Raw genomic sequence first — 26,581 nt, forward strand, 5'->3', positions numbered from 1 at the left:
ATCGGTAGCAGATATGACCCCAATATGCACAATCGGTAGCAGATATGACCCCAATATGCACAATCGGTAGCAGATATGACCCCAATATGCACAATCGGTAGCAGAAATGACCCCAATATGCACAATCGGTAGCAGAAATGACCCCAATATGCACAATCGGTAGCAGAAATGACCCCAATATGCACAATCGGTAGCAGATATCGCCCCAATATGCACAATCCGTAGCAGATATGACCCCAATATGCACAATCCGTAGCAGATATGACCCCAATATGCACAATCCGTAGCAGATATGACCCCAATATGCACAATCCGCATCACCTGAAAAAGAAAAGAAAAACCCATTTACTCACCTACAGCCAGAAGACCTTCTTTCCCAACCTCCTGTCCCGAGTCCCGACCTCATTGTGGCGCGCAGCGCCCGCGCGCCCACGATCCTCTTCCTTCCCGACGTCACCACGAGACTTCCTGCCTGCATGCAGAGAGCAGGGCTACGGGAAAATGGCCGCCCGAAGTCTGCAGAACAGGGCTCCGGGCGGCCATCTTACCGTAGCCCTGCCTGCTGCTCCGTGCTGCCGGTGTGTGAACTGACTTGGCGTCTTTTAGACGCCTGAAGTCAGTTCACTCCAGGGGGTGCTTTGGGGGTGCTTGGACAATTCTAGGGGGTGCTCGAGCACCCCCAAGCACCCCCCTGGCGCCGCCCCTGATGGGGTTCAGGTCAGGAGAGTTGGCAGGCCAATTGAGCACAGTAATACCATGGTCAGTAAACACCTTTACCAGTGGTTTTGGCACTGTGAGCAGGTGCCAGGTCGTGCTGAAAAATGAAATCTTAATTTCCATAAAGCTTTTCAGCAGATGGAAGCATGAACCCACTTTTGAACCAGAAACAGCGGCAGAAGCGCCTGACCTGGGCTACAGAGAAGCAGCACTGGACTGTTGCTCAGTGGTCCAAAGTACTTTTTCGGATGAAAGCAACTTTTACATGTCATTCGGAAATCAAGGTGCCAGAGTCTGGAGGAAGACTGGGGAGAGGGAAATGCCAAAATGCCTGAAGTCCAGTGTCAAGTACCCACAGTTAGTGATGGTCTGGGGTGCCATGTCAGCTGCTGGTGTTGGTCCACTGTGTTTTATCAAGGGCAGGGTCAATGCATCTAGCTATCAGGAGATTTTGGAGCACTTCATGCTTCCATCTGCTGAAAAGCTTTATGGAGATGAAGATTTCATTTTTCAGCACGACCTGGCACCTGCTCACAGTGCAAAACCACTGGTAAATGGTTTACTGACCATGGTATTACTGTGCTCAATTGGCCTGCCAACTCTCCTGACCTGAACCCCATAGAGAATCTGTGGGATATTGTGAAGAGACAGTTGAGAGACGCAAGACCCAACACTCTGGATGAGCTTAAGGCTGCAATCGAAGCATCCTGGGCCTCCATAACACCTGAGCAGTGCCACAGGCTGATTGCCTCCATGCCACGCCGCATTGAAGCAGTCATTTCTGCAAAAGGATTCCTGACCAAGTATTGAGTGCATAACTGAACATAACTATTTGAAGGTTGACTTTTTTTGTTTTAAAAACACTTTTCTTTTATTGGTCGGATGAAATATGCTAATTTTTTGAGATAGGAAATTGGGGTTTTCATGAGCTGTATGCCAAAATCATCAATATTAAAACAATAAAAGGCTTGAACTACTTCAGTTGTGTGTAATGAATCTAAAATATATGAAAGTCTAATGTTTATCAGTACATTACAGAAAATAATGAACTTTATCACAATATGCTAATTTTTTGATAAGATCCTGTATATAATTATTGCAATTGTAAAGAGGGCCTTATCCAAGATTTGGCTTGGCAGGTCCACTCATGGATTTACACCACTGCTAGGTTCATGCACATTTAGCTCTTTATGTAATATAAGAAAATAAGTGCCTGGGTTGGGGGTGTGGCCTCTGTTGAGGGGTGGAGTTTAAGGCACTAGAATCTCTGTGCATACAAGCTCCTGAAGTGTAAATATGGCCCTGCCTCTGGTGAAGGTGGGGCCCCTAACATTCAAAGGGCTCGATTCACAAAGCGGTGCTAACCCAGTTAGAGACTTTAGGCATGATAACCATTGCACCACGCTGGTGAAAAGCCAGTTTAGTTTAGGCGTGATAAGTTTAGGTGTGATAACTTTAGGCATGCTAAGTTTAGATGAGTTTAGTTCGCTTGCAAAGTCCCGCAGCGCCATTAAACTTTATGCGAAGTGCACCAGACTTTGCTAGCGCAAAACTTTTGATCAGCTGTGCACTGCGGTGCTAACCCAGTTGGTGCTTAAACTTATCACACCTAAACTTATCACACCTAAACTTATCCCGCCTAAACTTATCACGCCTAAACTTATCACGCCTAAACTTATCACACCTAAACTTATCATGCCTAAAATTATCACACCTAAACTTATCACACCTAAACTTATCACGCCTAAACTTATCACGCCTAAACTTATCACACCTAAACTTATCACACCTAAACTTATCACACCTAAACTTATCATGCCTAAACTCAGCATCAACATGGGTTTACTAAAGACAGGTCCTGTTTGACTAACATGCTCAGCTTTTATGAGGTAGTGAATGCTAATATGGATATTGGGAATGCTGTAGATGTGATATACTTGGATTTTGCAAAGGCCTTCGACACTGTTCCCCACAAAAGTCTGGTGCAAAAGTTGAGGATGCAAGGACTGGGGAAGAGTCTGTGTTCATGGATAGGGAACTGGCTAATGGACAGAAAACAAAGAGTTGTGGTCAATGGATCGTACTCAAAATGGGAGACTGTTAGCAGTGGGGTCCCACAGGGGTCTGTTCTGGGTCCAGTGCTCTTCAATTTATTTATTAATGACCTAGTAGATGCAGTAGTGAGCAATGTTGCTATTTTTGCAGATGATACAAAATTGTGCAGAATCATCAACTCTCAGGAAGATAGTGTCATATTGCAACAGGATCTGGATAGGATGGCTATATGGGCACATACATGGCAGATGAAATTCAATGTTGACAAATGTAAGGTCATGCATTTTGGACGTACTAATGGTCTAGCACCATACAAAATAAATGGGATACAGTTGGGGACATCAAACTTGGAGAAGGACTTAGGAGTACTCATTGACAACAAGTTAAATAATCGTACTCAATGCCAAGCAGCTGCAGCTAAAGCTAACAAAATTTTGGGATGCATTAAAAGGGAAATAAAAACTCGAGATGCTAGCATAATATTGCCCCTGTTTAACTCTCTAGTAAGGCCACATCTGGAATATGGAATTCAGTTCTGGGCACCACATTACAAAAAAGATATTGCAGTTTTAGAGCAGGTGCAGAGACGAGCAACAAAATTGATATGTGGGATGGAAGGTCTCACTTATCAAGAAAGGTTAGATAAACTGGGTTTATTTAGTCTAGAGAAAAGACGCCTTAGAGGGGATCTAATTAACATGTATAAATACATCAGAGGGCAATATAATAGCTTGGCGGATGAGCTTTTTGTCCCTAGGCCTTCTCAAAGGACTAGAGGACATGATCTGCGCATGGAGGAAAAACGTTTTAGCCATTTATTTAGGAAAGGGTTCTTTACAGTTAGAGTGATTAAGATGTGGAATGCATTGCCACAGGAAGTCGTTATGGCAAACTCTATACCTGCATTTAAAGGGGGCTTAGATGCTTTCCTTGCGTTGAAAGACATCCATGGCTACAATTACTAGGTAATGCCTAATGATGTTTATCCAGGTATTCTATCTGATTGCCATCTGGAGTCGGGAAGGAATTTTTCCCTTTAGGGGCTAATTGGACCATGCCTTGTAAGGGTTTTTTCGCCTTCCTCTGGATCAACAGGGATATGGGAGGGAGCAGGCTGGTGTTGTACTTTATACTGGTTGAACTCGATGGACGTATGTCTTTTTTCAACCAAAATAACTATGTAACTATGTAACTATGTAACTGAGTTTAGGCATGATAAAGGGCTTTTCACCAGCGTGCTAACTGTTAGCCCCGCTTTGTGAATCAGGCCCAAATTCTGGTGAAGCTGTTGTGATAAAAGCAGGAAATTTGAGAACCTGCGACTAATCGACAATTTGGGCTTCACCCGACACCCATTTTTCCTTGTGCCTCTATTTCATGCACACATTGTGACCTCCACAGCTGTGACTGAGGAGCCATTAATAGGCTCTGAGCCCTAGGCAGTCGCCCGGTTTTACTTTGTGCAAATGCCGGCCACCTACCCATCCTTCCTTGCCTGACCTCTTCTTCTCTCGCTCACAGGTCGATCGGTCGGAGGTGATAAAGAGCAATCTGAACCCCGTCTTCTCCAAGGTCTTCACTGTGGATTATTACTTTGAGGAGGTGCAGAAGCTGCGCTTCGAGGTGTACGACATCCATGGACATTGCAGCATTGGCTCCAGGGATGATGACTTCCTGGGCGGGGTGGAGATGACTCTGGGTCAGGTGAGTACAGACATGTCTGTGGGGATCAAGTAATGGGGATTTGTAGTGAGGAATCTACCTGTGTTCCAAGACTGGCTATGAATTCCAGGTTCATGTAATACAAGTTTATGCAGATTGGAAATAGACCAATCATGGGCTTAGTAATCACCCTAGTGACTCCCGCCATCGCAGGTGGGCCCAGAGGCTTTGAGGGCCCCTCCTCCTCCCTCTCCCTAACCGCAAGTGCAGCCAATTAGCAAAAAAAACACACCTCACAAAAACCGCGTTCAGGAGGGTGTTTAATTTGTTTCCTGCTGCCAAATGCTGCTTCACAGCAGAACGCTCTCTGCTGCTATTCGCCGGCTCCCGATCACGTGACCCGCATGGTGTTTGGGGACCAAGGGGGCCCCATGCTAGCATTTTTGCAGGGGGGGGCACTAATAAATCCACTTACGCCCCTTAGACCAATGAAACACAGCAGCTGCATTTCATGGAATCCTTTCCAAGCTGAATAAATGATTATTAACTCATGCGTGGGCGTGTTACTCCGGAAGATATAATGACGCCGGCATCTCATTGATGCCGGCAATCATTGACACGGGTACTTAAATTAATGAATGGGAACTGCGTCCCCATTCGTTCATCTCCCGTGTAACGCTCGTCGGAAAGAGAGACCGCGGGAGCGCGCGGGAGTGCGCGGCCACGGCAAGGGACGCGTATCTACGTCCCTGTGTGTTAAAGTGGTGTTTTGCAGGGACATAGATACTCGTCCCGTGGGATGGGAAGTGGTTAAAACATTTTTTTTTTTTGATCAAGAAAAAAATGATCAATTTTTCTGTATGTATCAAAAAAATCAGAAAAATATGAAAACGAATTGTTTTATTTGATCTTTTTTTGAAATGATTAGATAAGTTGATCATCATCTATATATATAATAGAGTAAGTGCCTCAACCTTCGAGCAAGAAGAAGAAGTACTTTGCATGAGAAAATGTATGCGTGCTCAATCACCAAGTTTTAGGCTTCTTTTCCACGGACTGTTGAGCTGTGTGCTCAGCAAGCAGTTACCAGGCAGCAGCAAGCAGTTACCAGGCAGCAGCAAGCAGTTACCAGGCAGCAGCAAGCAGTTACCAGGCAGCAGTGAGCAGATACCAGGCAGCAACAAGCAGTTTCCAGGCAGCAGCAAGCTGTTACCAGGCAGTAGTGAGCAGTTGTAAGCGTTTGAGAGGCATGTTACTGCCTATCAACTGTCCGTGGATAAGAGGCCTACCCTAGCAAGTCTGGCTTTGCAAATCTGGCCTAATTGGCTATTCATGAGGCAATGCTCATGCAAATATGCATTTGCTTTTGCATGCCAAACTATGCAGGGTCAAAAAACCAATACTGCAAAGCGGTCGCCCTGCTACATGCCAGTGATGATCGAAAATGCAAAAATTTGTTTCGATAAATGTTTACCGAATTTTCGCCTAATTTCGTTTTGACAGGCAAATTTTCCATCTAATTTTTTCACGTTAATTTTCGCCTAAGGCCAGTCATTTTCGCATTACTTGCGTATGATTGCGGACATTTTCCACATAAGGGCATTAGCGCCCGCATTCAGAGAAGTTTCTTGCGCATTATTGCGGGCATTTTTCCGTATAAACGTCCGCATCGATTGAATTTCCATGCGGATTATTGTGGACATTTTTCCGCATAAGGGCATAAGCATCCGCATACAATGAATTTTCGATGCTGGTCGAAAACGCAAATATTTTTGAAGATTTTCGTGAAAATTCGCCAAAAAACGAAAACGGGATTTTCGAGGCGAAAATTTGCAAGCAACACTGCTACATGCTACATTAGCACTATCCAGGAGCGCCACGGGGTGGATTCCCAATGCCCCCCTTTTATACAACCAGGGGGACCACAGGGTCCCAGGCTCTCTCACTGCCTGGGAACCACAGCGACACCCCGGAGGGGGAGGCGCAGGCGACCCCCCAAGCGTGGCCAGCGTCGGGGAGAGCCGTCCACACCCACCTCCCAATATTAAAAACAGGCACTTACCTTAACGTCCATTGCGTTCTGCTACATGCGCATTAACTTGGGGGCACCATATGAGAAAGGAGTGAAGCATGGGTCACCCCGAGCTTTAGAGCTCAGGGCTGGCTCACATACAGCACTCCAGAGGGGGGGGGGGGGGGGGAGGACAGGTGCAGACAACTCACTCCAGGGCTCACACCACCGGAGCAAGCCATCCACCACCTGCCTCCAAAGGATACAAACTGCAAAAAATGATTTCCATGAGAAAATTAATGCGCATGTAGCAGAACGCAATGGACGTTAAGGTAAGTGCCTGTTTTTAATATTGGGAGGTGGGTGCAGACGGCTCTCCCTGGCGCTGGCCACGCTTGGGGGGGGGTCGCCTGCGGCACCTAGCCTCCCCCTCCGGGGTGCCGCTGTGGTTCCCGCGGTCCCTCCGGTTGTATAAAAAGGGGGCATTGGGAATCCTCCCTGTGGCGCTCCTGGATAGTGCTAATGTAGCATGTAGCAGTGTTGCTTGCGAATTTTCGCCTAAGTCATTTTCGCATCGAAAATCCTGTTTTCGTTTTTTGGCGAATTTTCACGAAAATCTTCAGAAATATTTGTGTTTTCGACCAGCATCGAAAATTCATTGTATGCGGATGCTTATGCCCTTATGCGGAAAAATGTCCACAATAATCCGTATGGAAATATAGACTATGAATGTATTTTGTAGGTACTGATCTTTTGCAGGAACGGATCTTTTGCAGATAATGATCTTTTGAATGTGTACAGCAACTTTTGTGTGCAGCATCTTGCAAATATTTCTATCTAATGGGGAGTGCAGCTCAATAGAATAGACTGTGTAGGTGTGGCTCTGATACTACATGGAAGGGGGTAAAATTGGTCTGTGATCTTTCATTTTTCCAAAGACTTTTATCTGATGTGTGTACCCACCTTTATTCTTCTTGCTTCAAGGTTGAGGCACGTACTCTATTAGATAGATAGAAGATGCGGCGTATGCTACGACGCGGGACGGCTAGTAAGTATATAGTGCATTTAATCAGTTTTCAAATTAATCAATAAAGCAGAAAAATCTATCAATTTCTATGATCGAAAAAAAAACAACAACAACATGTCTATGGATCAAGTCACACTGTGTATAGCCACCATTAGAAATGTAAGTGCCGTCCGGCGCTAGTCTACTTTAGAAGACCCAGCAGGAAACCTCATAGAGAACAGTTCTCCAATCACAGCGCCCTCTACAGCATAAAGAGGTGTTATTGGCCGAACAGTGTGGGCGTAGTTTACTACATCCTATCTGAAACCTAGCAGTTGGAGAGGGTGCCGTCCACCCAATCACATTAGCGGAATTTCCCTATGAGGTTTCCTGCTTGGTCCCGTAAACTAGACTAGCTCCCCATTCCCTCCCCTTGGCCTTTTTTTCACAAATGTACTTTTTTCGGACTATAACACGCTCCTGACCATAAGACGCACCTAGATTTAGAAGACAAAACCAGGGGGAAAAAAAAAATATATATATATACACTAAACCTGGTGCATCCATGATGAAGGGGCATCTTGTACCTCATGCTCCCCTGTGTCTCCCTGCGTCCTCCTCTGTCCCCCTTCTGTCCTCCTGTGTCCCCCATGTATCCGCCTCTGTCCTCCTTGTGATCTCTTCTATGCCCCTTAGTGTCCCTCTGTGAGTCTGTGTCCTCCGTTTGTCCCCTCTGTGTCCTCCTCTGCACGGGTACAGTACACGGAGTCCCCGACATTGCGGCAGGTTGGAGGTTCGTATTGGCAGGCGTTCACAAGTCGGGGACTCCCTGCATTTGGACTATAAGATGCAGTGACTCCACCCCCCCCCTCCCTCCACATACACACTTCTGGGGGAGAAAGGGTGAGTCTTATAGTCCAAAAAGATACAGTAATTTCCAGCTGCTAAGGATGTCATGGAGTTCCGTGAGGACGTTTTCTGTGAATAGATTTTATTCTGGCAATGATGGGATTTTGAAAGCCGCATTGCACTTTTATTTTCGAGTATGTCACCTGTTTAGTATAATACAAATGAATAATGACAGGTAGAGCTCATGAATGAAATGCAAATAATTCTGGCATTCATACACATTTCATGCAAAATGTATGTAGCTTGGAACTAGTGCAATCAGATGAACTTTCTGATGATACTGATTGGCCTAATTCTATGCTGCATAGAATTTACATGCAAGACAGAATGATTAGCAACATACTGACCATCACTTAAAGGGAGTCTGAAGCCTAAAAAAATACCTCTTTTTACTGGGCAGTCCTCTTCAACAATAAGACCATAGCTGAGCTGAAACACCGCATTCTCGCGCGAGAGTGATTAATTAATACCCCCGAAATCCGGGGCAAAATTCGGGGAGCCTTCCGGGTAGAGCCAGAGTTTTGTGCAGTAGCTCTGCCTCTGCTCGCATCATCTCTGCCAATCTCCGCCCGCCCCTCTCAGTCTTCTTTCACTAAGAGGGGCGGGAGGAGGCGGAGATCGGTGGAGATTGACGTGAGCAGAGACAGAGCTACAGCGCAAAGCTCTTCCTTCCCCAGGCAGCGAAATTCACGCCCTGGAAAGTTGTAAAATTTTGCCCTGGGATTTTGTGGGGATAAAACCTTGTTCTGCCGCGGGAATGCAGCGTTTCAGCTATGGACTTATTGCTGAAGAGGACTGCCCTGTAAAAAGAGGTCTTTTTTTAGGCTTCAGACTCTCTTTAAAGGACATCTGAGGTGAAAATAAACTAATCAGATAAACAATAGTATCTATCCTCATTCTTCTAAAAATGACTTTTTTAGATATCATATCTTACAGTTTTCTTTGATGTTTTTAAGTTTTTACGATTTCATTGTCTCTGCTCAATGACACCTTCATTGATCTATGCCAGAGCTCAAATCTATGAGGTATTGTCCCCTTTTATCTCCTCCCTGATCTCCGAAGCCATTTGTTGACAGGAAAGTGTTTATGGCTGTAATTACTTATCAGTGAGGGTTATGCTATAGTCTGACCCGGTCCCGACCTGGATAGAAACTGTCACTTACATACCCGATTTTTAACTTTTTCAGGCATAGAAATAAATAAAGGAACACAGCCTAGTTATTTGTGTGCTAGGCACTGTACATACACATATCCATCTCATCATGTCACATGTCACCTCGGCTGTCCTTTAAGTAAACCTGTGACTTAAAGGGGCACAATAGCGAAAAATTGTAAAATGTAAAATATGTGCAAACATATACAAAGAAGTACTTTTTTTCCAGATTAAAATAAGCCATAATTACTTTTCTCCTACATTGCTGTCACTTACAGTAGGTAGTAGAAATCTGACAGAACCGACAGGTTTTGGAAAAGCCCATCTCCTCATGGGGGGTTCTCAGGGTTTTGTTTATTTTTAAAAGCACTTAGTGAATGGCAGTTGTTCTGTCCAACAGCCAAAAAAGTATGTAGTGAGCAGGGAAGCTGGCTATTATCATTGTTTAAATCCTTTTAAGGGAATATCTAGGGAATATCTTTATTATATTCTTTACAATAATAATAATAAAGAATAAAAGCCTTGCTGAGAATCCCCCATGAAGAGATGGACTAGTCCAAAATCTGTCGGCTCTGTTTTTTTACTGCAATTTTTTCCCCTACACTTTAAGGATAGAAAGGAGCCCATATGGTCACCTTCAGTTCACAAAAAAATGGGCCAGCTAATTTTAAAATGCCCCCCCCTCCCCCCCAAGAAGCCTCCCAATAAAACAGTGGAGGCTTCCAGGCAGTTTGGTTGGATAGACAATAACGTGGTCGGTTTGACGAAAGGCTCTCTGAGATTTCAGTTGGAGTCATCGAGTGTCTCGTGCGTCTGTTTGCCGGGTTCCTCTAGCAGAGATGTGGCCCGTAATGGGAAGCGCTCGGGCGGTCATAGGTCAGATTAAGGGACGGAGGAGGTAATTGCGGCCCTCGCATTTCAGGAGAGCAATCTATAGCTCTGCGTGATGCGGGCGGCGGGTCGGATTCCTCGCTTCTATACCCCCCTCCTCTCTGCTTCCATTATACAGACCATAAATGTCATTTATGAGCTCATTGCATTGCCGAAGTGCCACTATAGCACATTATGTTCTTGGCGGTGGTGTGCAGTTATTGTTCTATAGATCCTGCTGGAATCGGCGTTCGTGAAAATGAGAGGTGAATATTGTGTTACGCTGTTTATTATTAGCGTGGATGGACTCCCGGCTGCCCTCGAATGCGGAACATCTTCTTCTGAGAGCGCATCTCATTTTATAAATATCAATGTTTTCTGAGCCAGGAACAATTGTTATCTCGCTCACTCATCTCCCCTCTCCCCTGTTTACGTCAGTCTCAGCCGCTTACCATCCCCGCCATCCATACAAAGAGGCTTTGCTCTAACAATGACTGCGCCACGTTTACCTGCCTCATACTCTACCAAGCAAGTTCCTTCGCTGCTGCATGACAACTTCAGGGTCCACATGTGGCATGGACAAGGCTGGTGCCACTATAGGGGCAACCTGGGCAATTGCCACAGGTCTCCCCACAACGTACAGTAACTGTTGCTCCCCCGGCCCTGAGCAGAGTCTTGGACAGAGTAGGGTCTCACCTGTCCCGATGGGCGCGCTCTTCTGTTCGGGGCCAGATTTGAACTTTCCAGCGCCCAAGGCCCGCTGCCACCAAGCGCCCTTCCCCCCCAATAGCATTCTGTCCAACTCCCTGACTAGGGGATCACCAGTTTGCAGGAGGAAAGGCCTTTTTTAGTGACTCATGTATATGTATGTTTTGTCAGCTGAAAAATTATTGTATTTCCTGTAGGAGAGGTCCCTAATGCCAGGTACACACCATGCAATTTTCCGTCAAACCGATTTTCCGATCACTTTTATACAAAGTCGATCAGGAAAATCACTGGAAATCAGATCGGAACTGTAGAAAAGAATCGATTCGACCCGTCAATCTGTTGGGAAATTGCATGGTGTGTAACAGGCATAAGTAGTGGAAGTAGCAGAGAGGCGTTCATCTCCCTCTCTGCTCTCCTGTTATCCGAGACCTGTTGCTCAGCTATCAAAAGGCAACAATTAGCGGAGAAGAAGAAGATAAGTGTAACCCATTAAGCTCCATATGGAGCTGAAATACTGTACAGGTTCTTCTCTAATGAAAAGCATTTAGACTTAATGCTTTTACTGATTCTTTAACTTTTTTTTTTTTTTTTGCTACCTAGTTTATAAGTGGCTGCCATAAATTTCTCTAGGGAAAAATAAATGATTTGCATATTCAGCAGTGATGCATTGTGGGAGACCTCATATGCTCACTCCAACCTGAATAATCGCCAATACCTTCTGTTTTAAGAAGGCAAACTTTTGTTTTGCCTAACATTTTAGTAAGAGGGCTTTTTGGTCATTTATTGCCCCTTACACACTCCTAGGAGTTCTGGTCACCATGAGCTTGCTGGGTAATCTGTAACTCTGGGTGTTTTAAGCCCTACTCCATAGAGCCACATTAATCCATGCCATGCACTAATGAGGATCAACCAATCTGAAACAGTCTGTATGTATGTTGGATTATTCTGGCTCTGTACTATTTACAAGATGACACATCATTGCATTCCATTGGTTCCGGAGGTGTGTTTAGCTTACAGAGACAACAAAGGATGATTTGCATATTCCGCAGTGATACATCGTGGAAGACGTCATATGCTTACTCCAATGTGAATTATTGCAAATACCTTCTGTTTCACAAAGGCAAACTTTTGTTTTGCTTAACATTTTGGTGAGAGGGCTTTTTGGTCCTTTGTAGCCCCCTTACACACTCCCAGGAGTTCTGCTTCACCACGCGCTTGCTGGGTAGTCTGTAAATATAAACTGCAGGATTCTGAAAAGTAATTTTTAGGAGTAGGAGAATAGATAACCATCAGCTTGTTTTCACCTTGGGATTCCTTTAAGTTATTAGAACATCAGCGCATGGGATCGAGTTTTGTAATATCTGTTTATACGCTGCACACACATTGGCTCACGGATATCGGTAGATACACTGAAAGGCATAGATGAGGACATTGATTTGCTTTGGGGCTTGATGCAGACAAGCCTGAGATAGTTAGGTGGATGTAATTGGGTTGTAGACAGATGTAAAAGGAGAGACAGTCAGTGGTATTGATGAGTGAACCGTTTGTCATTGACGGATAAACTGTTCTGTCATTGATGACAAACAGGTAGGCTGTCACGGAGGGACATTCTGCATGTATGTAGAGAGTTATTATCGTAAGAGAACAGAGGCGCCAGCAGGATAAAAGGTAATAAAGATTTTAAAATTTGCTGAGAGGCAGTGGTGGACTTACCTCCAGAAAGCAGACTCAAAATACTGTCTGAATTAAACAAATACATTTATTATTGGTACCCCAAAAGATGCAATGCGTTTCGCAGGCACAGCCCGCTTCATCAGGCAATAAGATAGGGGACAAACAGTAGCTCGTCAGTAGCACGAATAGCGCCTCTGTGTGTAGAGAGGGGTAAATAACAAACACACATGGAGTCATTCATTTATTACTAACAGTGGGATGATAGCTAGATAATGATGATTCCATGGATGGGCAGGCATGGCTGTAGACAGGGGCGTCACTAGCCCCAATGATCAGTGGCACGTGCCCGGATCTATTCTGGGGTGCCCCGGATGTCCCCCAGGCAGCGGGCAGCAGTACTCATCTCCAGCTGCTTGGTCTCCAGATTCTGCACATCTTTTTTGGGCTTCTCCCCTTAGTGTCTGAGAAGGGATCGGAAGCTAAAGCTCCTACCGTTTGATGCTCGGATGCTAGGGGGAGAATCACCAGCTACAGAGGATGTCTCCAGACTTGGAAAGCGGATGGAGGAGATGAGTAGTCCCTTCCCGCTGTGCTACTCTGCGGGGAAGGGGGGATTTCGGGGGAGGAACAGTGAGGACACACACAACGATGCATGCTCCCTATGAAGGCTCCACAGCTTTCAGCTGGTCACCATAACACCCAGCATACTCCATAGAGGCACCACAGTACCTAGTATGCCCCATAGAGGCAACACAGTACCCAGCATGGCACCACAGCACCTAGCATGGCATTACAGCACCCAGCATAGCACCACATAACACCCAGCATACCCCATAGAGGCACTACAGCACCCACTATGGCATTACAGCACCTAGCATGGCATTACAGCACCCAGCATAGCACCACATAACACCCAGCATACCCCATAGAGGCACTACAGCACCCACTATGGCATTACAGCACCCAGCATGGCACCACACAACACCCAGCATACATTTTTTTGTATTAATGGAGAGGGGAGCTTCATTCAACATTTTGCTGGGCAGGCCTACTTAGAACGCTGTTAAGTTCATGTAAACTTGACTCCACCCATGGCCACACCCACATTCTGTTGTGTAGTCACACCCATTTTTGGAGTAGCGTGCCACGGATCTCTCAAAATCCTAGCAATGCCCTCCCCCTTCCCACCTGGATAAAAAATGTTACAAAAAAATATAAAAAGCGTTAAAGAGAACATTTTTTTAACAACTAAACAAGTGTTACAGAGAACCCAACAAGCTGATGGTGAACCACAACTCCTAGGAGTGTGTAAGGGGCTACCATGGACCAAAAAGCCCTCTTAGTAAAATGCGATGTATTTCTGTTTTAAGAAAGTAAACTTTCGTTATCCTAAACAAGTGTTGGAGAACTGGGTTGGCAGATTGTATATTCTGCCCCAGAGGACCCTGCCATAAAACGATATGAACAGGGCCGGATTTGTACTTCTTACCGCCCAAGGCCGACTATTACCAGCCGCCCCAACCGAAACCGTATCCTACCACCTCTCTCCTCACACACCCATCCAAACATTTTTAAACCGATGGTGTCCACTATTGGACGTGAAGTTAATCAATCACGTCACACGGGGGAACTGGTCAATCAAGCGATCTACAGGTGATGGGCGTGGTGGGAGCCGTCCACCACACACACATAGTCAAAAGTGGCTCACAATTGGACATTGGGTAGGGTCAGCAACACGTAAAAGTGAGTCCTGTACCCACTGCTGTCTCCAGGGTAACAGCGCTAGCCAATCAATAATTAAGGAATGGCTACTGTGAGAGGCTGCTTTCTGTATTCTGTACTATTTGCTGGTGCTGCCCCTGGTCCTTTCATCCCCCACACCAAGTGTGTGAGACTAGGCCTTCTGTAACTGCCTGCAGCTGCTGCTATGTCATTGGACAAGGTCTGGCTTTTTGCTAGTCACAGACTGTTCACAAACGTTTGGTTAACGGACTGCAGCTGCCTGTAGCACAGCACAGGCAGATGCCAGCTGGTACTAATAGTGCATTTATCCTGACCACTTTCATTTGTTTGGACACTTGCAAATAATGCCCACTATCTGCAGGCCGCCCCTTGTTTATCTGGTGCCCTAGGCCATGGCCTATGTGGCCTTGCCAGAAATCCGGCCATGGATATGAACCGATATCTGCTGCAGTGATAATATGCTACAAAAACAGCATTTCAAGCACTTTTTCATGATAGTGTTTTATGTTTATAATGAATTAGGCAATTTTTGATGTAACCTGATTGAGTGATTTTTAATCTCCTATGATTCTCCTGACAGATTGTTGCCCAGAAACGGATTACCAAAGGCCTGTTCCTGAAATATGGGAAATATGCTGGGAAATCTACCATAACGGTGGGTGTGAGAGAGAGTGTCAGGAATGTACATTAGTGTCGTGTTGTCTGAGAGTTGGGCTGTCGTGTTTAGAGCTACATCTCCTCTCCATGGAGGATGCTTAGAGGACTCTCCAGCCTTCACGTCAGTAATATGTATTCTGTGTCTCCTGCAGGTCATTTCCGAAGAGATCTCGGGAAATAATGGATATGTGGAGCTGTCGTTCTGTGCACGGAAGCTGGATGACAAGGTGACCGGAGAGGAGCATGCTTTCCAGAAATACACAGACTTCACTTATCATTTCCAATGAACAGCTCATTTTTCCTAAGGCTGGATATAGGCTGGGCTTGTATCAGGAGGACACTGTCTAGGCATAGTGACCAAGGCTGGATATAGGCCAGGCGTGTATCAGGAGGACACTGTCTAGGCATAGTGACCAAGGCTGGATATAGGCCAGGCGTGTATCAGGAGGACACTGTCTAGGCATAGTGACCCAGGCTGGATATAGGCTGGGCTTGTATCAGGAGGACACTGTCTAGGCATAGTGACCCAGGCTGGATATAGGCTGGGCTTGTATCAGGAGGACACTGTCTAGGCATAGTGACCCAGGCTGGATATAGGCTGGGCTTGTATCAGGAGGACACTGTCTAGGCATAGTGACCCAGGCTGGATATAGGCCTGGCGTGTATCAGGAGGACACTGTCTAGGCATAGTGACCCAGGCTGGATATACTCTGTGCTTGTATCAGGAGGACACTGTCTAGGCATAGTGACCCAGGCTGGATATAGGCTGTGCTTGTATCAGGAGGACACTGTCTAGGCACAGTGACCCAGGCTGGATATAGGCTGGGCGTGTATCAGGAGGACACTGTTTAGGCATAGTAACCCAGGCTGGATATAGGCCGGGTGTGTATCAGGAGGACACTGTCTAGGCATAGTGACTAAGGCTGGATATAGGCTGGGTGTGTATCAGGAGGACACTGTCTAGGCATAGTAACCCAGGCTGGATATAGGCTGGGTGTGTATCAGGAGGACACTGTCTAGGCATAGTAACCCAGGCTGGATATAGGCTGGGTGTGTATCAGGAGGACACTGTCTAGGCATAGTAACCCAGGCTGGATATAGGCTGGGCGTGTATCAGGAGGACACTGTCTAGGCATAGTGACCCAGGCTGGATATAGGCTGGGCCTGTATCAGGAGGACACTGTCTAGGCATAGTAACCCAGGCTGGATATAGGCTGGGTGTGTATCAGGAGGACACTGTCTAGGCATAGTAACCCAGGCTGGATATAGGCTGGGCCTGTATCAGGAGGACACTGTCTAGGCATAGTAACCCAGGCTGGATATAGGCTGGGTGTGTATCAGGAGGACACTGTCTAGGCATAGTAACCCAGGCTGGATATAGGCTGGGCCTGTATCAGGAGGACACTGTCTAGGCATAGTGACTAAGGCTGGATATAGGCTGGGCGTGTATCAGGAGGGCACTGTCTAGGAATAGTGACCCAGGCTGGATATAGGCTGGGCCTGTATCAGGAGGACACTGTCTAGGCATAGTAACCCAGGCTGGATATAGGCTGGGTGTGTATCAGGAGGACACTGTCTAGGCATAGTGACCCAGGCTGGATATAGGCTGGGCCTGTATCAGGAGGACACTGTCTAGGCATAGTAACCCAGGCTGGATATAGGCTGGGTGTGTATTAGGAGGACACTGTCTAGGCATAGTAACCCAGGCTGGATATAGGCTGGGTGTGTATCAGGAGGACACTGTCTAGGCATAGTAACCCAGGCTGGATATAGGCTGGACCTGTATCAGGAGGACACTGTCTAGGCATAGTGACTAAGGCTGGATATAGGCTGGGTTTGTATCAGGAGGTACTGCCACTACCAAAATATACCAGTTATTTCTTGGCATTACTACTTGTACATGTTTACTTTATGGAGGGTGAAGAAACAGTTCCCCTCACGCCCCCCCCCCCCCTTCTCCCTCCAGTGCTGCCCTTTCTCTGGGGAAGTCGTAATGCTAAGCAAAGCATGTCTTCCGGTGTCCAATTGACTTCTAAGGAGCCTGACAGTTATTAGATAAAATATAAAGCCTTAATTCTAGGAGAGAAAATACCTGCGTTTCACATTGCGTGTTAAGGCGGTCAGATAAGTGCTCCACACTGAGACAGTTCTGATGTTCTGAGTTGTTCCTACGGTGATATGGATTTATCTGTTATATGAGAGGAGACGAATCCAATTCTAATCAGACGTCCTTCATTCTGCAAGAGCAACAGGGAAACAAGACAAATGTGACTGCAGCACAGATTATAGGAGGCCAGTCGTATCTCAGTTTGGTACATGTAGTCCAGTAAAATAATGTATTTTGGCTGAAATCTGTGAGGTTGCATCTACTATGAAGACATTGGCCTCAATTCACTAAGATCATGCTGGAGATAATAAGGCAAGAGAAAACTTACCTCCACACAGTGAGAGAGTTATCTTATCTCTTCATTCCTTAAGTTACCTCCTCTGTAGTTAATTTACCTCCTCTGTAGTTATTTTCACACGCAGTTAATAAATAGAATTACTGTCTTTAACTCTGGAGTTATTTTAAGGATTGAAGAGTTAACTTAAAGACAGAAGAGTTAACTTTAGGTTTGCCTGAGGTAAAATGTTCCTGAATACGACATGCCTCATCACCATGGTGATAACTCTAGAAACGTTATTAAAGACAGGAGATAAGCTTAGTGAATTGAGGCCATTGGGATAATTGTACATCTATAAAGAGGACACCTAGCACAGCAGTGTACTCAGCACTTTATGGGGGTCTCCAGGCTTAGCGCAGAAGTATAGCGAAATGGAAATAGGAATTTTGGGCGCCTGCAGTAAACGGACAATTTAGGCGCTGCCATTGGCACTAGGGCTGTGGAGTCGGAATCGGATGATTTTTGTACAGGACACCACAGCTCTGATTGGAACTTATATTAATTGGCGGCAACCGGGCACCAGAGCAGCAAAAGTTTCGCAGGGGGGCCCCAGTGATTTCTAGTTATGCCCCTGATTAGAATTATGTGGTGGGTGTGGTTAAGGTTAGGTGTAAGGAAGTGGATTTGCACTAGGAGGAGACTGTTATGGGTAGGCATCGGGAAGGTTTTTTTTAACCTATTTTAGTTCCTGGACGTAGAAACTACGGATCATTGTGATAAGTAGTGATAAAGTTATAGGCTAATGAATGGGAGGTGAACATTTCTCAAGTGAAAACGACGGAACGTGAATGGGTTAAGGATGGGCATCGAGGGGTGGTTAGGGTTAGGCATTGGAGAAGGGAGGGGTTATGTGTGAGAGTAGGGTTAGGTTAAGCTGTAGTAAAATATTGGAAATATTTACTGATATTCTGCTAATGAAACTGAAAGCAACACTTAAATACCCAAGTGTTCTATAATGACAATGTACAAATAATGTCTAAGTAGCTGTGTAAACATTTTTCTACTTTTCATGTTGAATATCAAAGGCAAACGCTTTAATTCATTGTGTGTAGATTTTAGCTACATTTGGAATGCCTCATCTGCAGTCTGACAAGCTTAGAACAGTGTAATATTGAAGCACAGTTATATCAGGTCTCACACACACAATTAAAATGTTGATGTTGCACATAAGATACATCTCTGCACTGTCAGAGTTAACAGATGCACTGTGAGGGAATTCCCCCTCCCCTCCGCTCACGCTGGCGTCAGATTAGAGAAGACGGCCATCAGAAAAGTGTGAAAGGAATTAGATAACAGTAAACAAAGAGATAGGGCCCGTTTCCACTGTTGCGACGCGATTTCGCCGGCATCCCGACGCTTGTAAAAACGCATGCGGATGCGTTTCCGCATGCGTTTTTACCCGCGATTTCGCATGGCAGGGTGCCATGCGAAATTAACCATGACTCTGCCAGGGCAAAATAACATTGAAAAAGGTGTGAAATCGCACGCGAATCGCGGGTAAAAACGCATGTAAAAAACGCATGCGTTTTTCCTATTAAATACATTAGCGGCGATTCGCATGGATTCCTGACACAGGCGAATTCTGTGGGTCCCGTCGTGCAGATTTGGCCCGCCGCCAAATCGCTCCCGCACGCCGCACATATGGAAACAGCCCCGGCCACTTCAATGTACCAAGCGAATCCGCATGTCGGCGCCGCATGCGGATTCGCTATGGTGGAAATGAGCCCATAAGGATTCAAATGTATATGCCAGTACTTAGCAGCACTTATTTCCTATTTCAAGTGAAAAAAACATCTTTATCGATAATGTTCCTTTAATACTCTAAAATAGTCAAATATCTGTATATGATACCAATATTCTACTATCAGATATATCACAGTTCCAATTTTTCCTGTAGCTTTTAATCAATGTTGATAATAATGAACTTGGTCCCATTATTAACAGATTTAAAAATATAAGACTGATGGGTGAAGCATGAAGGATACAAATTAACTTCTTTATCCTCTGAATTAGGATTTATTTAGCAAATCGGATCCTTTTCTGGAGATCTACAGAGTTAATGATGACCAGAGTGAGCAACTGGTGTACAGGACGGAGGTGAGCTGCTTATGTGGACTTGGGAGCTGCAGGAACTAATGGGAGATGTGTGACCAGGTGTGGGACGGAGCTAAGGGAGTGCAAGAGGTGCAGGAATAGGTGAGAGATGCAAAAACTGGTGGAGGTAGTGTGACGACTGGTGAAGGAGCTACAGAAATAGGAGAAAGGTGTGTGACTGGGTGTGGGTTGGCGACATCGGGGCATGAGGGTGGGGGTTTCAGGAAGGAGTGGAAGGTGGGACCAGGTGTGGGTTGGAGACATGGAGGTATGAGAGGTGCAGGAATGGGTGGGACCAGGTGTGGGTTGGAGAAATGGAAGTATGAAAGGTGCAGGAATGGGGGGGGGGAGCTGCAGGAGGGAGTGGAAGGTGGGACAAGGCGTGGTTTGGAGACATGGAGGCATGAGAGGTGCAGGAATGGGGGGAGCTGCAGGAAGGAGTGGAAGGTGAGACCAGGATTGGGTTGGAGACATGGAAGCATGAGAGGTGCATGAATGGGTGGGAGTTGCAGGAAGGAGTGGAAGGTGGGATCAGGTGTGGGTTGGCGACATGGGGGCATAAGGGTGGGGGTTGCAGGAAGGAGTGGAAGGTGGGATCAGGTGTGGGTTGGTGACATGGGGGCATGAGGGTGGGGTTGCAGGAAGGGGTGGAAGGTGGGACCAGGATTGGGTTGGAGACATGGGAGCATGAGAGGTGCAGGAATGGGGGGAGCTGCGGGAAGGAGTGGAAGGTGGGACCAGGATTGGGTTGGAGACATGGGAGCATGAGAGGTGCAGGAATGGGGGGAGCTGCAGGAAGGAGTGGAAGGTGGGACCAGGATTGGGTTGGAGACATGGGAGCATGAGAGGTGCAGGAATGGGGGGGGGGGGGGCTGCAGGAAGGGGCGGAAGGTGGGACCAGGATTGGGTTGGAGACATGGAAGCATGAGAGGTGCAGGGATGGGTGGGAGCTGCAGGAAGGAGTGGCAAGTTGGATCAGGTGTGGGTTGTATGGAATCATAGCCCCTACATGATATCCAGTCTAGCTCCCCCCCCCCCCCCCACACACACACACATATACATTGCACCAAATATTCACATCCGGCCTCTATATGGCATTTAGTACTCAAATCAAACGGCCACATGACACCCAGTACCAACACCCCTTCCCCTATAGCTGGTACCCAGTACTCGCACCCACATGGCACATTAGCTGCACCCAGCCCCGACATGGCACCCAGTACTCACACCTGTACACAGTCTCTACATGGCACCCACTATCTGCACCCATATAACCAGTACCCCCACCCGAAGTACCTGCACTCAGAACCCACATGACACCCAATGCCCATCCATAGCTAGCAACCAGTACATGCATGGCACAAAGTATTTGCATCCAGTAACTGCACCAAGCACCCACATGTTTCATCTGCAGTAGTTTCAGCTGCACGAAGCCTCCACTTGGCACCCAGCACCCACTATAAGCACTCACATGGCATCCACTACATGCACCCAGAACTCACAAGCTACTGAGTACCTGCAATCAACAACCATATGATACTTGATACCTACCCATAGCCAGAACCCACAGTACAGCCTGTGACCACACCCAGAACCCACATGGCACCCAGCATCTGCATCCAGCACCCACATGACAACCAAGACCCCACTAGCCAGCACCCATCACCCACATAGCACCCTGGACTCACTCCCAGTACTCACTTGGCACCCAGTATTTTCAATTAGGACCCACATGACACCCTCTACCCCCCCATAATCAACACCCACACGGCACAGTACTCACATGGTACCCAAGTTCCCAAGCCATTATATGCACCTAGTACCCTTCCATGGCCGGCAACCATATAGCACTTAGTATCCAGCCATGGTCCAGACCCATATGAGACGAAGTGCTTTCCCATGGCACACATCCAGACCCCACATGGCACTTGTGTGTCTATTGCCTTCTTCAGGCTCCACTGTATCCTTTCGCTACTGATTTGAGGGTGGTGGAGCCAAAATACTTGCTTGGAAGGAGACACAAAGTCTGTCTGATACTGCTATAAAGAAAGGGGGCGCTAAGACTGCCTAATACTGCTTACTGGAGAGGGGGTATTACATACACAATTTAGCATGATTGATTGGGGCCCCTTTTCTAAATTTGAGCACCACCCCTTTGAGGATCCTCTACACGGCCCTGGTCCCACAACACTGTATGAGGTAATTCCAGGATCCTGGTAATAAAGTCTAACGTATAACAAGATCTCTTCATTATCTAGATGATCAAAAACAACCTGAATCCGGTGTGGGAGCCATTCAAGGTGTCTCTGAGCTCGCTGTGCTGCTGTGAGGAGAAGAGGAAACTCCGGGTGAGAGAAACACCAGCAGACCCTCCTCCCTTCCCTTATTATTACTGTAGCTCAGCGCTGGGCAAACTATGGCCCGCCAACAGGTGGCCCGATTCCTGTCCTTACCCCCTCCCTGCCTGCAGAGTCACGAGTGGGCGGTAATGGGGGGAACTTAAAACTCACCTGATTGCTGATTCCCGCCTCCATGGCAACAGGGCGTAATACGACATGACGTTGGGGCGTGCCAGCGTATTACACACTGGCTGCCAACATATAATACACTGGGACGTCCCGACATCGTGTCATGTGACACCTTGTTGGCATCGAGACGTGACGCAGGAATGGGCAATCAGGTGAGTTTTAACTTCCCACGTTACCGCCTGCTCACAACTCTGCAAAGTTTTCAGTTTTCATAGGAAAAATCTGTTGTTTTATAATTCAAATCACACTGTTCACACTACTGTTCCACAGTCCACACTATCTTGGTTCATCATTTTCTTTTATATTAACATTTGAAAATAAGAAATATATCAATTTAAAGGATTTAAAGGATGGGAATAAAGTTTAGAGTCAATTAAACACATTTTTCAGTATATAAAATACATATACAGTATTTACAGGGATCTGAACATCAGTCCTGTAAGAGGGACAGAGGGACTGGGTTCCCATAGAGGGAATGTCCCTCCAAAAGAGGGACAGTTGTGAGTAGAGTTGGGCCGAACCTCCGATTTTAGGTTCGCGAACCGGGTTCGCGAACTTTCGCGGAACGTTCGGTTCGCGTTAAAGTTCGCGAACCGCAATAGACTTCAATGGGGATGCGAACTTTGAAAAAAAAATAATTATGCTGGCCACAAAACTGATGGAAAAGATGTTTCAAGGGGTCTAACACCTGGAGGGGGGCATGGCGGAGTGGGATACATGCCAAAAGTCCCCGGGAAAAATCTGGATAGGACGCAACGCAGCGTTTTAAGGGCAGAAATCACATTGAATGCTAAATGACAGGCCTAAAGTGCTTTAAAACATCTTGCATGTGTATACATCAATCAGGTAGTGTAATTAAGGTACTGCTTCACACTGACACACCAAACTCACCGTGTAACGCACCGCAAACAGCTGTTTGTGTAGTGACGGCCGTGCTGGACTGGTGCGCACCATGGCGAGAGTGCAGGTTTTGGTGGCTTTACAGCCCATATGGTCGGCCTGGCTGATGTAGCTGAATGACAGAACAGTGACTGTCCAGCTGATCAAATTTGGTCTGACCACAATGAAGCAACGACCTTATTATCTTTTGTGTGCCCCCCGAGACACTCATCTAGGCGCCGGTCATTGCTTCATTGTGATACGCAAGCCCCTTCACCACGGCAAGGTAATGATCACGAAGGGGAATGGGCGCATGTACATGCCTTTTCTTTTGTTGTTGCAGCTGCCCGCAGTGCAGCCAGAAAAATTAGGCAGTCATGTACACGCACCCGAAAAATTATTACAGCGGCCGCTGCTAGCAGCGGCCTAAAAAATTCAGCAATCCGCCTGGAGTCCCGGACCCTGTTGGTGGTGGCGGAGAAGGTAGTGAAGCGGCCTGCAGGCAGACATGCTGTGTGGAGGGACTGGGAGCGACTTAGTCTTCTTGGGGCAGGCCAGGCAGCCAGTCACACGGCGTGCAGGCAGAGATGCTGTGTGTGCGGGGACTGACTTAGTCTTGGGGCGGGCAGCAGCCCTCCGGGATCCATGCCTCATTCATTTTGATAAAGGTGAGGTACTTAACACTTTTGTGACTTAGGCGACTTCTCTTCTCTGTGACAATGCCTCTAGCTGCGCTGAAGGTCCTTTCTGAGAGGACGCTTGCGGCAGGGCAGGAGAGAAGTTGGATGGCAAATTGGGACAGCTCTGGCCACAGGTCAAGCCTGCGCACCCAGTAGTTCAAGGGTTCCTCATCGCTGTTCACAGCAGTGTCTACATCCACACTTAAGGCCAGGTAGTCGGCTACCTGCTGGTCGAGGCGTTGGTGGAGGGTGGATCCGGAAGGGCTACGGCGAGGCGTTGGACTAAAGAACGTCCGCATGTCCGACATCACCATGAGATCGCTGGAGCGTCCTGTCTTTGACTGCGTGGACACGGGAGGAGGATTAGTGGCAGTGGTACCTTGCTGGCGTTGTGCTGTCACATCACCCTTAAAGGCATTGTAAAGCATAGTTGACAGCTGGTTCTGCATGTGCTGCATCCTTTCCACCTTCCGGTGAGTTGGTAACAAGTCCGCCACTTTGTGCCTGTACCGAGGGTCTAGTAGTGTGGCCACCCAGTACAGCTCATTCCCCTTGAGGTTTTTTATACGGGGTCCCTCAACAGGCAGGACAGCATAAAAGACGACATCTGCACAAAGTCGGATCCAGTACCCTCCATCTCCTCTTGCTCTTCCTCAGTGACGTCACGTAAGTCAACCTCCTCCCCCCAGCCGCGAACAATACCACGGGAAGGTTGAGCAGCACAAGCCCCCTGCGACGCCTGCTGCGGTTGTTCTCCTGCTGCCGTCCCCTCCTCCTCCTCCTCCCCCAAAGAAACACCTTGCTCATCATCCTCTGAGTCTGACTCGTCTTCTGCACACGACCTCTCTTCTTCCTCCTCCTCCCCCCTCTGTGCTGCCGCAGGTGTTGAGGAAACAGCTGGGTCTGATGAAAATTGGTCCCATGCCTGTTCCTGCCGTAACGGTTCCTGGTCACGCTCATTCGCAGCTTCATCCGCCACTCTACGCACAGCACGCTTCAAGAAGTAAGCGTAGGGAATTAAGTCGCTGATGGTGCCCTCACTGCGGCTCACCAGGTTGGTCACCTCCTCAAACGGCCGCATGAGCCTGCATGCATTTTTCATCAGTGTCCAGTTGTCGGGCCAGAACATCCCCATCTTCCCAGACTGTTTCGTTCTACTCCAGTTGTAGAGGTACTGGGTGACGGCTTTCTTCTGTTCTAGCAGGCGGGAGAACATGAGCAGGGTCGAATTCCAGCGAGTGGGGCTATCGCAAATGAGGCGTCTCACCGGCATGTTGTTTTTCCGCTGAATTTCTGCAAATCGTGCCATGGCTGTGTAAGACCGCCTCAAATGCCCACAGAACTTCCTGGCCTGCTTCAGGACATCCGCTAAGCCAGGGTACTTTGCCACAAATCTTTGAACCACTAGATTCATGACATGTGCCATGCAGGGTATGTGTGTCAGCTTCCCCATATGCAAAGCGGCAAGCAGATTACTGCCGTTGTCGCACACCACGTTGCCTATCTCCAGGTGGTGCGGGGTCAGCCACTCATCCACCTGTTTCTTAAGAGCAGCCAGGAGAGCTGCTCCAGTGTGACTCTCCGCTTTGAGGCAAGACATGTCTAAGATGGCATGACACCGTCGTACCTGGCATGCAGCATAGGCCCTGCGGAGCTGGGGCTGTGTAGCTGGAGAGGAGAACTGCCACTCAGCCAAGGAGGAGGAGGACAGCGAAGAGCATGTAGCAGGAGGAGAGGAGGTGGCAGGAGGCCTGCCTGCAAGCCGTGGAGGTGTCACAATTTGGTCCGCTGCGCCCTGCTTGCCATCGTTCACCACCAGGTTCACCCAATGGGCTGTGTAGGTAATGTAGCGGCCCTGCCCGTGCTTGGCAGACCAGGCATCCGTGGTCAGGTGTACCCTTGACCCAACGCTCTTCGCAAGAGATGACACCACTTGCCTCTCAACTTCACGGTGCAGTTGGGGTATGGCCTTTCTCGAAAAATTAGTGCGGCCTGGCATCTTCCACTGCGGTGTTCCGATGGCCACAAATTTACGGAAGGCCTCAGAGTCCACCAGCCGGTATGGTAACAGCTGGCGAGCTAACAGTTCCGCCACGCCAGCTGTCAGACGCCGGGCAAGGGGGTGAATGGCCAAAAGTGGCTTCTTCCGCTCAAACATTTCCTTCACGGACACCTGACTGCTGCTGTGGGCAGAGGAGCAGGAACCGCTCAAGAGCAGAGGCGGAGTGGAGGAGGGTGCCTGTGAAGGTGCAAGGGAGAAAGCGGCATAAGCAGATGATGCACCTGAAGGAGGAAGAGGAGAAGGAGGGTGACTTTTCTTTTGTGTGCTGCTGCTGCTTTTGCTCAGGTGGCCATCCCATTGCTGTTTGTGCCTTTTCTGCAGGTGCCTTCGTAAGGCACTTGTCCCTACGTGAGTGTTGGCCTTTCCACGGCTCAATTTTTGTTGGCAGAGCGAACAGATGGCTTTGGTCCGATCCAATTTCCACACCGCTGAGCCACCCTGGGATGTGGGCACTATGGGGACCTCAGCAGCTGATGCTGAAGGGCAAGTTGGCTGGCTGTACATAGGTGGCGATACATGGTGCCAGACACTGCCACCAGCTGTTTCTGATGAAGAGCTGCCCCAGCTTCTTTCACCAACTTCTCTCCTCCTACTACTCTCTGACTCCCCCTCTGAACTGTCCCCCTCTTCATCTCCTCTATTGGGAACATACAGAGGATCCCTATCATCGTCATCATCGTAATCATCCTGCCCAGCTTCGCTTGCCTCAGAAAAATCCAAACGTGTAGG

At 47.5% G+C, this 26,581-nt stretch overlaps 1 protein-coding gene across 1 annotated transcript in view; it reads left to right on the plus strand.

Annotated features, from left to right (window-relative positions):
* The window catches only part of CPNE7 (copine 7), a 212,482-nt gene that overhangs the window by 107,016 nt on the left and 78,885 nt on the right, over positions 1–26,581 (plus strand). Inside the window, exons 3-7 of the mRNA XM_068259959.1 lie at positions 4,294–4,476; positions 15,089–15,163; positions 15,318–15,392; positions 19,623–19,706; positions 21,962–22,051. Coding sequence (XP_068116060.1) covers positions 4,294–4,476; positions 15,089–15,163; positions 15,318–15,392; positions 19,623–19,706; positions 21,962–22,051 — 507 coding nt within the window. The remainder of the gene's footprint in view (positions 1–4,293; positions 4,477–15,088; positions 15,164–15,317; positions 15,393–19,622; positions 19,707–21,961; positions 22,052–26,581) is intronic.

Source organism: Hyperolius riggenbachi, chromosome 11, assembly GCF_040937935.1.
Source record: "Hyperolius riggenbachi isolate aHypRig1 chromosome 11, aHypRig1.pri, whole genome shotgun sequence".
Classification (NCBI taxonomy): Eukaryota; Metazoa; Chordata; class Amphibia; order Anura; family Hyperoliidae; genus Hyperolius; species Hyperolius riggenbachi.